Below are 16,534 nucleotides of genomic sequence, written 5' to 3' on the forward strand. Positions count from 1 at the left end.
GTACTTTGTCACATACGCACACACATACCATACAGACTTCTCTCTCTCTGCTGAGGTGTACTTGCATTCCTTCACACACAAAGACTCTCAGGCTGCCACATGGGGGCTTAACCTCAGCCCAGTCAAAATGGATCGTAGAGCAGCATAATTTTCTTTTGTGTGTGTGTTGACCAAAGACTCTAAAGGCCCTGGCTAATATCTGACTGTGGTGTAATACTGGATTACCTGAATGGACGCCCCTGGGTACACAGTGCGGGGGATTTAAATGGTATAAGCTACTGATTTAGAGGCTTTGGAGTTGTTTCCTCCTTGCTCTTTATGCCTTAGAGAACACTTGACTTTAAAACCCCAACAGAGACACAAACTACTGCAACATATTATTTAGTTCTCACTATTATTTGCAGAGCATTTTTCCTGATTAGAAGGTCCTGAATGGAGCAATTATATGAATCAAACTTTGAGCTCTTGTTAAACAGAGACTTGCACTGCTTGCTTTTTAAAGCTCCCTCGGTAAAACAAAAATAGCACAATTAAACTGCCAGACCTATCATTCAATTACAGACCTGACTAAACAGTTCCATCAAACTGAAAACAAAAAAAGAGCTGCTGACTTGTAAATGGCCAAGAATTGTATTTTGTATTGAGTGTCAAAGAAATATTGCATCCATCAGTCTCTCCAGGATTTCAGGGTCTGTTTTCTAAAATGCCTGATTTCACTTAAGCCTCTCTAAAAAATTGTGATGATAGATATTCTATTTCATGAAAGAATAGTTAAACAGTTTGGAAAATGTTTGGCGTTATTTTTTAAATTGTTTGGGTTCTTACTGAGAGTTAGAAGAGAAGATCATCTACCTTGGTCGCCAAGTTAAAAAGTTAATGTTGGACACTGGAGACACCACTATCAGAACCATAAGATAATCACAATTGCTACCATGGTCTGTGACATTAAATAAAATTGCATGCTGATAAACACCCCAGAATTAGTCAAATTATTTTACCTGTAGGAGACAACGATGTTTGAAGCCAGTGGGACTAAACCAGAATTTCATATAACTGTTTAATTGTTTGGAGTCAGATATGGAGTTCAAGCCCTGGTGGACCATTTTTGATTCAGTCTGCGACACCCTTCAGCCAGTGAACACACAGCAGCCTCAGCCCCAACTAGACAAAACATCACAGCCTCAATGTCACCACCTCCTCCTTTTACTCTCCCCTGCGTCACCCCTTCTGGGCTTCACTGATCAAAATGGAAGCGCTGGTTAATGCTGGCATTTAATTCATCCCCTGGTACTGCCACGTCCGCTTCCAACATTCCAGCCAAGCATGTTGTGTTACACATTCCTTGCTGATGGCGAAGATGACAAAACGTGAACACATTTCTCCTGCCCGGGCTCACAAGACTGATATAGCCAGCCAGGTCACCAAAAGTTTTTCTCATCAGGGTCCTCACACCTCCCTTCTATCAGACCAGATCACAGACTAACTGGATAAGATGCTAACAGACGCCACTAAGCAGCACTGCTGCATCTCAAATCACCGCTATTTAGATCAACGGCAAGCAAATGTGCCTGGCATCAGCACATGCAGGAAATACGATGCATGGACAGACAGGGTTCCTGCCCCATTTCTATTACCCCCAGTATGCCTCTTTTTTCTCCCTTGTTGCGTGGACAGACTATGTTATACAGTAGTCTTCGACAAGGCCCAGAAGTAGCCTCTTTATTCTAGACCTTTCGTTCCTATTCCTGTTGTCCTGATCTTATAAATAATTATTAAATTATATAAATGGCACTGATACCATTTCCTCCACTAAGGTGAAGGTCATCTTTGGTAAGAAAAAAGTGCCAAGGAGAAATACCATGCGGGTAAAAAAATAACACAGAAATCCGCCTCCTGCTGTCCAAATGTCCTCCCTACAGGTTTAAAGAAGTTTTTAACTGCGTGGAATCAGATTGTATGCAAATAGTCAACACTTCTCTTCTCTTGGGCTGTTTGCCACAGGCCCTGAAAACTGCGGTTATAAAGCCATTCCTAAAAACAGCTCACTAATGAACTATTACAGACCCATACTAACCCTGTTTTTCAAAACCTAAAGCCTACTTGGCTGTAAACAATTGTTTTGGCATTTCAGCTCCACCAAGACTGCTCTTGAGGGTCTTGAATGACATCCACTGAAGGACAGTGGACAAGTTTTAGTCTTGGTATTATTAGATCTCAATGCTGCATTCAATACAGTCAGCCACAACATATTACTAGAAATACTGGAAAACTGGGTACCAGTTTCTGGCACACTGTTAAACTGGTTTGAATCCTATTTGAAGGACACTTGTCTGTATTGTAATTACACATCTGAGCGTATAAAAATGAAATAAGGAGTTCCCCAGGGCTCCATTTTCGGGCCTCTTCTGTTTAACAGTTGTATGTTTCACTAGTGCTCCCATGTCTTTTTATATGGCCTTGTGTTTCTTTTTATGGTTTCTTAATGCCTCTCTGTCTGATGTAAAATACTTTGAGTTACCTTGTTGTTGAAAGGTGATGGACAAACAAACCTTGTCTTGCCTTTGTACTGTATGTGATTTCTGTTGTGTAAATCTGGTCTTTAGTACATTGGCCTCAATCCAAGTTTATGTTTGCTCTTTCACAACTGACTGTGATTTTGTGCGAACAACTGTTATTCTTATACAACCTCTTGTTGTTATATCCCTTTTCAGAGGTAAAGTTGGATCATTGTCATCTATATAACATGAATAAACAGTTGCAAGTTTGTTTTGAGATCACTCATGCTATGGTTGACAATCAAAAGGCAGGGAGTGAGTCTAGAGGTAGGATTTTATAGCTCTCATAAAGTTTAAAGTTGAGGAATTAAATTACACAATAGCTGTGTTGTAAAAATTGCTAGCTGATCAGTTCCTGATCAATCATTTGACTGAAGTTGGTGGTATGATTTTATACTATTTTGAATATATGTGTTTAGAAAAGGATTGATGGGGATGGCTCACTGATGTTGTGGTGGTGATATTGTCATTATGTTTTTGATGCAATGACTCATCCCTCTGGCCTTATGGTCTCTTTTTCCAGTAGTTAATGAGTCAGACTGTTATTATTGGACACCCGGCGACAACACGGTCTCATACCTGAGTGGTTTCACACTGCTGCATGTTTAGTTTTTTTATCCAGCCAGTAATATGACTTCCTTTGGTGATTTACCAAACTGTCACGCTTCGTCCACACTGTGCCAACCCGCAGACTATTTGGGACGATGATAGCTGCCACGAGATATTTAATTACTAAATGTTTCACATTTGACACTTACAGGCAGTCACGCTCAGCTGTCTATTTCATTAACATCCTAAATGCAGCACAAGCAGATATATAAAAAAGCTGTTTTCACATTACGAACCAAAATGGACTGTAGATTTGTAATTTTTACTGTGTTTTGCATTTAAGGATATCATGAATATGCCCAGTTCACCATAGTTTCCACTCGTTCATTACCGAGAACTTTCACCTACAAATCTACTTATTGTTAAGTATTTTTAAGGTAGAAGACATGACCCAAACATATAAATGATGCAAAGAATCAGTCTACTTTTGACATTTTAACAAAGTCAAAAAACCTTAACAGCTTGCATTAAATTGTGTCTCTTATCCAGATTCTATCTAGGTATGATTGACCTGATGTCATTCACGCCTGGTGTCTTCAGTGTCCACTTGAATATACCATCACTGTCCAGCTCTAACAACTAAGCAGTTGTAGTCATTCTCCACCATTTCTTCATACATGGCTCAATTGTGAAATTGATTGCAAAGTTTCACTTGTATACTTTCGTCAGACCATATTGAAAGTAGACACTTGGTCCAAATGGGTAAAAAATGTTTTTACTTATTTTTTATTACAGTTACATAGGGTGCACATCATGATATTGTCTGCATTTTCAGAAACAATTATGGCATAAAAGTAAACCTAATATTTTTGAAAATCGTTGTTGTTCCTTAGTTTTCTGTCTTATATAAGATAGAGCTAGTCAGGAAGATTCAGAAGGCAACAAAATGGTAGACGGGGATAAAACAGGCCTACCTGATTGTAAAGACAGTGATCATAGGAAGAATACAGATTTGGAATATACCCCATTAGTGATCACAAAAAAAATTCTTCCGTTGCTAGTTACCGTTCACACAAAGGCTATAACCAGGGAAGAGGAGTCGTGTAGACAGTGCTTCATTTTATGGGCTCACAAACCAAAAAGGACAGGAACCACTGCCTTAAACTGTCACATTGTCAGTGCTTTAATTGCATCATAGGGCATGGTACATTTCTTGAGGTCTGATAGCCATCTTCTTCTGGCATGTATTCCAGTTATATAATTAACCCTCTCATCACTTTTATATAAAGAGCAAAGTCCTGCATGGAAGACGGTCCTCAGAAGTTTTGGGCAGATCTTGAAAAAGCTCTGTCATACAATATTTCAGGCCTTAATGTGTCCACTGCACTTGATGAAGTCATGCCTCTGACATCTGCAGGCTTTATGCTCTAATGTTAAGTCAACATTAGTAAGCCATTTAACCATTTTCTGTTGTTTTAACCTGTTGTGTTTCACTGCCAAGTCTATTATTAGGTGGTGGGCTAATATTTTTCCTGTTGGCCCCAGAGACAATCGAGCGGTTTAGGCTGCTTGCTTCTGGAGCAACTTAGCTGACCTGACTTTCACTCCTCCGTCTCCCTCTTTACAATCAAACTGTCTGAATAACCTTTACAGCACCATGATTATGATTTGAATTTGTACAGCTCGTCAAAAGTTCATCTGGTTATCACACGGTTGAGCCGTGACTCCTTTTCATCTGAGTGCTAATCCCTGCTTACAGCTTTGATTATGTCAATTCATGTTCGAGCCTTCTTACTCAGGTTTATCAAAGTCACCTTCACAGTCTACCATCACTCCATTGTTATCTCTCCCTTTATCAGTGCACCGTACTCTGAAAGCTGTGCTATTACTGTCAACACCACTGTTTATGGAAGATTTGTTCAGGTCACCCCTATACATGTGGAAGTAGCATTTGGTGTTAAATGGAGTCTGAGTCCAAGTCATGTGACTAAGATCCACACCTCTGTATCCAGAAATATTGAATCAGATAGAAATACACCCCTGCAAGCATAATTTAATTACCTGTCATTTAGTCATCACTTTTTTCCAGTAGTTTCCTTTTCAGAGAAAAGAAAAAAAAAAAAGAAAAATGCAGATGAAGCCAGAGACTAGTATGGAGAGGATGGACCACATACTCTGCTGTGGGACTTATCGGTAGTCATAGAGGCAGGCCACTTTGCTCCCGGAGGACCTACTTATGCTCTGAACACAGCTGAAGTTAACACTCACTCATGCACACTAGATGCCTTGATCACCTAGGGCCAGAACCAGAGCCTTGGGGATTTTCAGTGTTGCTCAGTGACCTGTTGTGACCACCTGTTTCTGCAGCTCTTTTCTCACCTTCCTGTATTGTTTTTCTTTCAGTAACCACCTCTCTCCTGTCCACTGCACACCAGATGTGGTAAAGTAGGTGTACTTTTTTACTGTTGCCACAGATTTAGTGATTTAGTGGTAACTTCTTAAATTCGACTTTTCAAGAAACTGTTGTTGGTCCATGACGTCAGTCATTTCTCTTCTTTTTCTTCAGTTTTCTGGACAGGACGATTCGATCAGCAGTAGAGCAGCACCTCTTTGATGGAAACCCTGTTGGGGATCAAAGTTTAAAAGACTGTGAGTTAACCCCACATCAGCCATCTCCGAGGGTGACACCAACTGCCCGACAAAGACGTCGACACCAGAGAGAGCAACAGGAGGAGGGGCTGAGACACAAGGAAAGAAACAGGTACAATGAGTCAGGATGTTGGTAGATACCAGCGTGACATGAGTGGTGGTTTGTCTTTTGTAGCAACACTGAAATGCACTGCAAAAACCTTATCACTTCATGTCTGTTATTGTGTTCTTAAATTCTTATTTTATTATAACTACAGTGAGAACAATTTTACTTTTTTCTGATGTAAATCAAAGTTTCATTTGTCTTTATTCTTGTGCAGATTTTTATTTCTTATTTCAATTCAATTTTTTTTTTAAATTACCCATCTACTATTGAACTATTGCCTCCCCATCGCCCACCCACCAGCATGTGACTAAGCAACCTACACATCACAGGATAAATAAATACATTCAGATAAATGGGCTTGCTGCCACTGGAAACTGTTTCAAACCATTGTTGATCGAAAAAAAGAGCGACTGGCTTACTTTTTGCCTTAAATGTTATCAGATGCACATTTTGACGACCTATCCTTGTAACATGAGAAAAAGTTTCCAAATAAGCGGCCATTTTTAACTGGACGTTAAAAATCAGGGAGCAGACAGCCCGCAAACTTAGAGGGCACACCCAACAAGTGTCCAGTGCTTGGAGGCGGTGCGACCCCTCGCATCCTAAACTGCTCCTGTGGACACGTGCTCATTGAATCAAACTTTTATTTTATCTTTTGAAACCTGGACTGACATTCGTTTTCTTGAACTGCATTTAGATGCATTTCACAAGTATTTAACCCTTTGAACCCTGAGTAAATTGGTTTAAATTCTTTCAAAAAGATGGGACAAAAAAGCAATGAGCAACCTGGTAAGAAATGTCCTGCAAATTGCAAGAAATCAATAGATTCATAAATTTACTTTTAAAAGCTAGATAAAAAATATCCATTAAACTATCATAATTTTCATGAATATTTAAAATTAGCTATTAAATTGTTAAGGACTTTTTTTCAGGTCCTTTCCTTGTTTTGTTTTTTTTTTTATTAAGATCAGTTTTTTAAATGCCTTTAAAGTATAGGAAAGACTTAGCGTGAAAGGGGGAGAGAGACTGTCCATTATTTCTGCAAGTTTTTTTTTCTAGTTTTCAGGTTATTTTCTTGGTACTTTGTATTTAAATTTTATGCTAATTTTTGGGTCATTTCTTTGTTGTTTATTGCCTTCTTCCCATGTTTTTTTGAAGAAATTTAGCAAATTTGCTTAAATTTTAAAGGGTTAACTGAGAAACCACTACTTCATGTAGTGCCAGACAAATATGTCAAGTCAAACTCAGTGGAGTGGGGGGGATCCAAAGGTCTGAACCCAGACGATCATAGAGTACTATCGCATTTATCTCTTTTTTCTTAACTATGTCTAAAAGTGTATTTATTCTAAATGTAGAAAAGAAGTTAAATCCTACTGGCAATAAAAGACCTGAAATTCTTGATACTTCAATGGAAAACAGGTTGAAATTTGTCGTTGCATTGTCAAATCTTTTCTTCTTTAAACAGAGATGACTAAGATGAATATTTTTTTTTCCACTGGGATTTCCACAAAGCACAGTAAGATGCCAGACATTATAAAGTCTGACCTCAGGGACTTTCTGTGATGCCACCACTTTCATTTGGTGTTTTTGGTTATGGTAAACATTTGTAAGGTTTCATCCTGTGCGGTAAGCTCGTCCACTGAGACATAGTACAGTCATAACAACTAAAGTCATCTCAGTAAGAAGCTAATCTTTGTTGATGGAGGTGAGCTGGAGCCTGAGAGATCAGAGAGACATGGATTAGAGGAGTGCATTACTCCAAAGACGGCAGAAAATTTCAGTAAGACTGTGGACAGTAAATACACAGTAAATAGAATTAGCGCGAAAGCTAAACAGCACATTAGCTGCTGAAGAAGGTATAAGTAAATGAGTTATCTGGGATGACTTTGGCATTTAGTTTCCTGAAGTATTTCACCCAGTGTCAAGATGATAAAGACAGACCAAAGTGTGCAACAGAGAGAATGAAATGGAAGGCAAATGTCTCATTTCCTCACTGTTTTCTTTTCCATCTGAGAGCAGAGCTGCATCGGTCCGAGAAGACACCAACAAGGAAAACATCCCGTCGAGCAGTGGGAGCAGTTCAGCCAGTGTGGGGGAGGACACGGGCAGCAGCGTAGACTCACAGGGAGCCCAGAGTGGTCACGCCGAACACACCCCCAAACACAGAAAGTCGAAACACAGCCCGACGCTGGTGCAGCTCACCGACAACCAGGACGCCCACACAGTGAGTCATCACGCCGTTTCTGCTCATCTCTTTCAGTTTGATGAGTCTCCATCTTGGCAGCTTCTCTCCCACTCCTCTCTGTTCAGTAGATAACTGTAGATAAAGTAGGTCGGTTGATAACCTGAAGAAAGCGAGGTTCTTTCAGTTTTTGTAGCGATATCAAGGCTGCTTTCAACAGACTGCATTGTGAAATCTCTGCCAATTTTTCTCACCAGAAACTAAATATTATCAACAGTTTTCAGTCATTACAAACAGCATCGGATCTTCTCCTCTCATGAACCTGTGATGCACATTGGTCGTTAAAGCATTCAGTTCTGCCTCCCTGTCATCCTTTTTTCTGACTCACTGCAAATAATTGTTAGTTAACAAGATCACTAAATGCACACAGTGGTGAGTTGAAGATGACAGGAAGCAAATGCAGCTGCCCAATGGTTCCCCTCATTGTACCGTGACTTGTAATATGCAGCATGCCACACTAATTTTGAAACACTTTCTCCAGAAGCAAATGTAAGGGCCACTTATGCTAATGCAATTAACTGCATATTTTATCCAGCGAAGATGAAGATGATGCACAAAAGAGCAACAGTTGTCATGCGGGTACTTGAGACCACAGCGTTGAGTGCTTTGTGTTTGTATCATATAAAGGGAAATTATTGTACTTCTTTAATGTCATTTTTGAGAGTTTATTTTGTTCTCTGAAGCCTATAGAAGGTTTTATTAAGTTTCCAGGATTTGTGCATCACTTTGATGAAGCATCTTGATTTTTCAGGTATTTCAGACAAAGGATTTGGCAAAAACCAGATCATCCCTTTCTGGTTATTTTGTCTTTAAACACTTTTTAGTTAAATATTTACAAAATGTATTATCATATATGTTAATATTGTGATATAAAATTACAAGGACTTCCTGGTCCCTTCTGAAATGTTTCCATAGCACCAAATGTCAAATGCTGTCCAGCACTGAAAACTAACATTAAATGATCACTTAAATTTGTACTCATATTTGCTTTGTCATTATCCATAAAGTTAAAGATTTAAATCAAACACTGCATATTATTTAGGCTAAGTTTTGGCTTTTTAGAAAACGTTTACCATTTTTTGTTTGCCTTCTTTTCTTTAAAAAAGTTTTGGTATTTATAGAAAACATTTATATTCCTCGTTTGTTGTTGGACTTAGATGTTGTATCAATACATGCCAGAGGGCAAATGATTAGTTTGATTAATCAGTCATCAGGCAGATAGTTAATTGGTGGCAGGTTTGATAACAGATTAATTATTAAGGTCAGTTTTCAAACAAAAAGATACAAATTAAAAACACTGATTCTTGCTTCTCAAATGTGGTGATTTGACTATATCAGTTTAAATTAAATATCTCAGTGTCGAATTGTTGGTCTTACAAAAAGAGCAATTTGAAGACACCACTTCTCTGACATTTCACTGAACAATAGAATAATCATCCATTATCAATTGACTAATCAGTAAATTAATCAAGTATCATCCTTAATTGTAGCCCTGACACTAGGATGGGAATCAGGAACCGCTTTAATGTGGGCACCAGTTCCGATTGTCTGATTCATCAGAGTGATGTCAAACTCATGTGGAAAACTGCAATAATGTGGAGTCATTGAGGAAATGAAGAAATTGCAGGCCTAACTAATTTGTTTTCTTTGACTAAGAAAACCTAAATGAAACTGTATGTAAACATTGACCAATCTGCTACTGTATCTCAGCACCCAGGTGAAGAGTTAGGAGTATGATCAGATGATAAAATACTCTGCCAGCTATCTCTCGCCTGCCAACCAAACATACAGTGAGTCATACCCAGCAGTGGTGTAGTAGAGTCTATACGAGGAGTGTGTGAAAGCACTCAAAGTCACAAGGTTGATGTGGTGTGAACCATGTAGCTTCAGTAACATAATCCATTCTCTGCAGACTCTTCTTACACCACAGCTACATTAAAGCGGGTCACATTATTCACTCTTGGCTCATGAATCATGTGTCCCAATGTTAGGTTCAGTGGACCAACTGATGGAAATCAGTTTACATACTCAAGAAACTGAATCCTCACTGCAGTCCTTTATGTAACAGTCCGGGTGACACTCGATGCCTTGACACACTAATGGTCCACTCTATATGCATAATCATGATTAGCCGGGCAAGTGTGGTGCTAAGTGGCTGACGGCAGAGGTTTGATTTTAGTGAGGGTCTCACATCTCCGTCGGTGTGAACAGCCATCTCTGTAAATGTGCGCTTGTTATGTTGCTAGCCACTGAGGGTAACTGGGAGCTCTGAAAGCATCTTGGTCGTTCATGTCTGATGCCTTTCGTTGTAGAGCGACACAGCATGATACAATATAAACAGCGTTATTTGTTTTACATGTTTTTATAGTTATGTCAAAGTTAATACATTTAATGCTTAAACTCCCACACTAGTCTCTAGCCTCTGTGTCTTTGACTGGATGTTTGTAGTCATGCTAGCTGCTCTGTGGATGTCGACGGGAGGTGCCGAACTTTGGTCTAGACTAAAATATCTCAACAACTACAAAACGGACTGACATTCATGGGTCCCAGATGATTAATCCGTATAGATTTGGTGATCCACTGGGTTTTCCTCTAGCACTGTTATGTGGCTCAAATTTATGGTTTTGAGTTCAATCTATTTGATGGAATAATTACCATGAAATCTGAGGCAACGTGAAGAGAAAATGTATTTCCAGGTTTTCAGTGTTTACGGTTTAGCATCCAGAAAGGTTAATAAAGTTCCTTGTTTAATTCACATGACCAAGAACTAAAAGGGATCTTCCCATGTGTATGCCAGCTTGTCATAGGTATACTGTGCAAGATTTTTTTTTTTTGTTTGTAAACACATCTGCCAGCGAAAACTGTGAAATCAACCCTAGATTCACTTGTGTTGGTGTTTCACCTTACTATATTTGCATTTTTTCTGCACTGTGTCTGCGATTTACGTAGCTTCCCCTTTGAAGTGTACTGCTTACAGTCTTGCACCTGATCCTTTCCTTTTTAGAAGGTCCTGAACTTAAGTGAGTGCTGTGTGCATGTACATCCCAAACACAGCTAAATATGAAGAAAATTAAAAATAAAGGCAGAGGGCTGAGGAGTCTCTGTAGATAAATACAACACACACTTCTACTGGGCCATACATGATGATTAGAGGATTACTTTTGAATGAGTCGATGCATTCTTATTTAGGAAAACTCTGCATAGTGTATCTTAAACATTTTTGTTTTAAACATTTTACATGTGTTTTACACGTTTTACACATTTTGATGGAAATACTGGTCATAAAATCAGCTTTGTAGATAATTAATGTTTAAAATGTGCTCGTCTTTTTGCAGTTCAAAGAGTGTGTTGGTGAGAGACCTGGAGCGAGCCACATGGACACATTTCAGAAAGGGTAAGCTCTTCAAAATCTTAGCTTGATCCCTTTGGTCAGGTAAAAAGACTATTAAACACATCATTACATTTGGTGAATTGCTCACCATTTTCAGTTTTCCTTCAAAGCAGGTGTTGCACCTTTTAGCTAAATGCTGTTTTTACATTGATAAGCTACTGTCTGCAGCTCTTGGTGTTATCTTCAGAGATCTGTGTGGAATACTGTCATATTTATGATGTGCACTTTATCTGATCAAGACAGGCAGCTAAAATATGTGCATGTGTAAACTGTGAGGGGTTTCATAAGGTCTCTGACTGCTTTGTGTGATCAGTCATTGCTTCTTTTGCTAATTTGTTTTCTCTGTCGCATTTTTTAGGAATAACATTTCAAGAAAAGATGGCCTTCCTTCTCCTACACAGGTAGGTTCAAGTTGATATTTCCTTTTCCTTTGAGTCTCTCTGTCTCTTAGGTCGCATTGTTTGTTTCAGCCCTCTTCCTGTCACTCTTCACATAGTGGATCTGCTCTGCTGTGCATCTGCTGGAGAAAAATAGAGTATCCTATTGTAGGGAGACGGCTTTTGAAGAAAGGGAAGGGCTGGGTGTTGAATTTCAATGCTTTTTTATTTCTGACTGAAATGTGTCAGCGGCACCAAGTTTCAAAAACTGCCAAGTTCCAAACACATCAAATGCTTGCACAGACTTGTACTTTTCTTTACAAAAACTTTCCTGATTTTGAATAATTTCACAAGTCTTAGACTTTGCCATTTAAGCAAAGTTGAGTTTTTGTTTAAATAACATTTATTCAAAATGTTTCACTTGCTTTATAAAGAAAAATGTTGATTGTCCTTCAAAAAAGTATAGACAAACGATTGCTTTGATATCTTCTATAAAAAAAATAATCCAAATGATACCCTGTAAAATAAGTCAAAAAGACATTAAGACAAGATATAAAATTATCACAAGGTAGAATAAAAAGACACCATTTGATTTCACATGAACAAAACAAAATAGTAAAATAAAATAACCTAAATTAAAATAAAACAGAGGAATAAAAAAATGCAGTGCAGTTGCTGTGTGAGATGAGAATACCCCGGGACTTAACATGAAGCAGTGGCAAACAGAAAAGAAAAGCACTTAATAGGTTCTGTGGTACTGAACTTCATAACTCCATGTTACTCAGCAGTGTTTTGTTTCACTTCCGCAACTGTTTTGACAGAAATTCTTCTGCAGTTCCACAGAAAGATAAAATTTCATTTTTGACAAGGAAAGATTTTAGCATTTGTGCATAAAGGGATTTTCCCACTGATCTTAAACAAACAGTAGTTCCTCACCCAGCTGTTCAGAACATTGTGGAAAGGCCCGTACTTTTGATTTGAAGTTTTGTGTTGCTGTCAGTACAAGCAGAATAAAACAAGTCACCTTTTCCATCTGCTCGTCTCCTGGTTTAATCTGGACCTCGACACTGAACAGAATCCTGCAGTGCTGCACCAATATGCTGAATCTTTTTTAAGCAGGCCAGATGGATTCTGAGGCTGCAGCTCTGCCACCACCACAACACTGTGCTACTGAGCGGCCATCTGGCACCGGCATGGCGCCGATCTGAGAGTAGGCAGGTCCAACAGCCTGTCAGCTGGTTATTAAAGTCCGGGTCATCACACAGACATGATTGTTAGCATCAGGCCATCCCTGTCCTCCTCTGAGCTGCAGTTATTTAGATTAGTAATGTGCTGATTCTGTGTGCATGGTGACCTCTTCACCTGCTGCAGATTTTTCATATACCCATCTGATATATACATTATTTCTTGGCACTGTTAGACTATTTGACTTATGTATACAGTAATTTTGTGATCTGGCAGAAATTAGGATTATTCATTATTAGATCATTCGATTATTCGATCATTGTCGATTAATTTGTCAATTAATCTGTCGATTAATGTGTTGATTATTTTCTCTATTCATTGATTAGTGTCAGTCAGTGTTAACCAAAATCCAAGATTATGTCCTTGAATGTCTTGGTTTTTTTTCAGAAAGATATTTGATTTACTCTCATAGACAAGTGAAGAAACCAGAAAACATTCACATCTAAGAAGCAGAATTTCAACTCTTTAATCAAACTGGTTAATTGATTATCACATTATTTGGTTGACAATAACTTAATTATCTGTTGCAGCTCTACGTTGGTCACACAAAATAAAGCATCTCCTTGGACTCATCAGACACATTTGTGACAATTTTCTGACAATATATAACCTAAATGGTTGATCAAATAATCAATTTTCAAACTAGTCGACCGATTTATGATTATTTATGAATGATGACGAGTTATAAAAAGAACCTCTGCTTTACACCTGTTTCGCATCTTTTATATTTATGAAATATACAAACCCTTAATCTTAGTGTGTTGGTGACTTTGTATTGAAGTATGTTAGTGTCTTAAAATATGTTTGTGTATTTAGCGACTTAATAGTGTTGAAATGGATTTTATTTACGTCATAGCCAGTAAAAGTTAATCAGTTTATGGAGCAAGAAAGTGTTTTTGACCAGTGTGCCAGGCTAAACACAGAGTGAACATGTTGTACCCACAACTATAGAAAACTGAAAGCCGGAAGTGACAGCTGCAGATTTTTAAGCAGCTCAAATGTGCAGGCTAGGTTGTCTGTCTTAAAACATAACTGCAACATTGGCATGTAAATAATATGGTGACATAAACATTAGAATAGATTTTATTTTGTAGCAGATGAAACTTTTACTTGGTGAGCTGCACAGAAAGTGAGTGTGCAGGCACATAAATGATGTTGTAAGAGGGCAAAAAGAAAACAAAGCAATCAGACAGGATGTTTATGTCAGGCCAAATCCTCCACAATTTGTGTGTGTGTGTGTGTATTTGTGTGTGTGTATCCAAGGTTACATGCTCGGGTGTGTGCCATCTCAGCAAAAGGCCCCCTTAAATTTAAATTCCACTGTGTTTGTACACTGTGTGTGTAAGCCCCCCAAACACAGCTTAATCATTGTCTAATGCCCCCCCGCCCCTCCCCATGCACACACCCAGTAGCTCTGTCTATCTCACCCCTCCCTTGCACCAGCTGGACCTCTCATGATGATGTAATCGGGACTCGAGTGTGGTTCAGCTAACACAGTAGCTGATGTTCCACCACACAGAGTGGTGTGTGTGTGTGTGTGTGTGTGTGTGTGTGTGTGTGTGTGTGTGTGTGTGTGTGTGTGTGTGTGTGTGTGTGTGTGTGTGTGTGTGTGTGTGTGTGTGTGTGTGTGTGTGTTATAGTTGAACACAGCAGGATCACACTGAGCTTGCAACATCTGTGCTCCTGTTTATCCTCTGCATTACTCGTCAGAATATCTTGAAGCGGTTTTACATTGTTCACTCTACTCTGCCTGATGTCGCTGATTTAGTTAAAGATAAAGTTATCGTTTCTTCAAACATGCAGGTCTTTTTGTCAAAATGTGATAATGAATCATTTGCATATAAAAGTATTTGACAACTACAGTGCAGCTTGCTGAATAAACTTTGGCCCCTTGAGTCTGACAAGCAGATGATATAATTGTAGATCTGTCATGTGACAAGATGTTTTTCGGTCTGGACATCTCTTACCTCTGAGACCATAACTCAACATAACATTCACCCAGTAGACTCTTCTGTTTCAAAGTCTTAATGACTCCATATTTTTGATTGCATGATGGTAGCACTTAACAAGATGGCACTTAAAGTGCAGTAGTTAACAAGCATCAGTTTAGAACAAAGCAGACACAAGGTGATAATTAACAAGTTTTCCTGTGATCAAAAATGTTCTGATTAATAATGGATACCTGAGAACAGGCTGCCGTTATGTTAATGAACGAGGATGTAATGATAAATCTTTAAATGTTTGTAAATCGGCAACATTTTCATTATGAATGTTTTTTTATTAATTCCAAAAGAGGTTCCAATTTGAACAAAACCAATACCTTAAAGAGATAACTTTGCAGATTTTCAGCCAGCTTTGTATCATAACATCAGAATGTGGTAAACTTACCTCCAGCTTAACAGCACCCAGATTTCAATGCTCAGCTCAAATCTGCCGGTTGACATGAAATGTAGCAATTTTTGCTGACTCTAGGGCTGTACTTGCACTTTTTTGTATGCTGCCACCACAAACACAACCCCAACAAGCCGGTGCTGATCAACAACAAACCAAGATTCGGTTACTGCATGCCTATTTCTGGCCCTAAAACTCTTCAGAAACATATTTAAGTCCAGTGTTTACCAGTTAAACAAGAACATAACACCTAGGAGAGCCATACTGTTTCCTGTATGTAAAAAGGCTAAATAACTCAAATCAAACAGTAAAACTAAACATTGCTGATCAAATTTAAACCAAAATTCTGTTACTGATTTGCCCGTTTCTCACCTAGACATATTTCAGTGCCCTGTTTAAGTGTAAAATGAGATGGTCTGTTGCCAGCTGTTCGCCATTGTGTTAAACAGCCAAGCTTACATCACGTCACCCACCAGCACGAGCATATATTGGTCCGATGCAGCACAGAAAAGTTGAGTTATTTATTGATTTTGAAAAGAGTAGTTTGACTGTTTGTTTGTTTATTCGTTTGACTGGTGATGTGTTTGTGTGTACACTGAGTCTAGAAGCTGATGCAAAAGAGCATTAGTGCTCTGTTATTTAAAGGAATATGTGTGATCTGTGATAACGGGATCTTGAATGGTGTTTAAGTGAGCTGGTGCAGGATGTACTTATTTATGGAGGTGCTTGGAAAGCGGGGGGGGAGGTGCACTTAAATTGCAAACAGTGACGGTAAGAGTTACTCAGGGGGAAATTTCTGCGATCACAGTATGCACTTTCCCTGGCCACTAATGCCACTCTGTGTCCTACGTGATTCCTGTCACTTTCAAGTTATTTCTTCTGAAACAGCTGAGGAGATGTGATAACTTCCTGTTTTCAGCCGCCCAAAAACACACACAAACACACACACCTGAAACTAATTATGCAGCTGCACCGTAATCTCTTATGAACCTGCCAACAACAACAACAACTTAGTATCATGAACAAAAA

At 38.8% G+C, this 16,534-nt stretch overlaps 1 protein-coding gene across 4 annotated transcripts in view; it reads left to right on the forward strand.

Moving 5' to 3' along the window:
• fam13a (family with sequence similarity 13 member A) overlaps positions 1-16,534 on the forward strand; it is a 69,917-nt gene that overhangs the window by 39,602 nt on the left and 13,781 nt on the right. For all 4 annotated transcript variants that reach the window (XM_042485050.2, XM_088075926.1, XM_088075925.1 and 1 more), the window contains exons 10-14: positions 5,508-5,549; positions 5,671-5,865; positions 7,879-8,083; positions 11,437-11,495; positions 11,851-11,893. In XM_042485050.2, the coding sequence (XP_042340984.2) occupies positions 5,508-5,549; positions 5,671-5,865; positions 7,879-8,083; positions 11,437-11,495; positions 11,851-11,893 (544 nt within the window). The remainder of the gene's footprint in view (positions 1-5,507; positions 5,550-5,670; positions 5,866-7,878; positions 8,084-11,436; positions 11,496-11,850; positions 11,894-16,534) is intronic.

This window comes from Plectropomus leopardus, chromosome 3 (genome assembly GCF_026936395.1).
Source record: "Plectropomus leopardus strain MGB_pleo_1.0 chromosome 3, ASM2693639v1, whole genome shotgun sequence".
NCBI lineage: Eukaryota > Metazoa > Chordata > Actinopteri > Perciformes > Serranidae > Plectropomus > Plectropomus leopardus.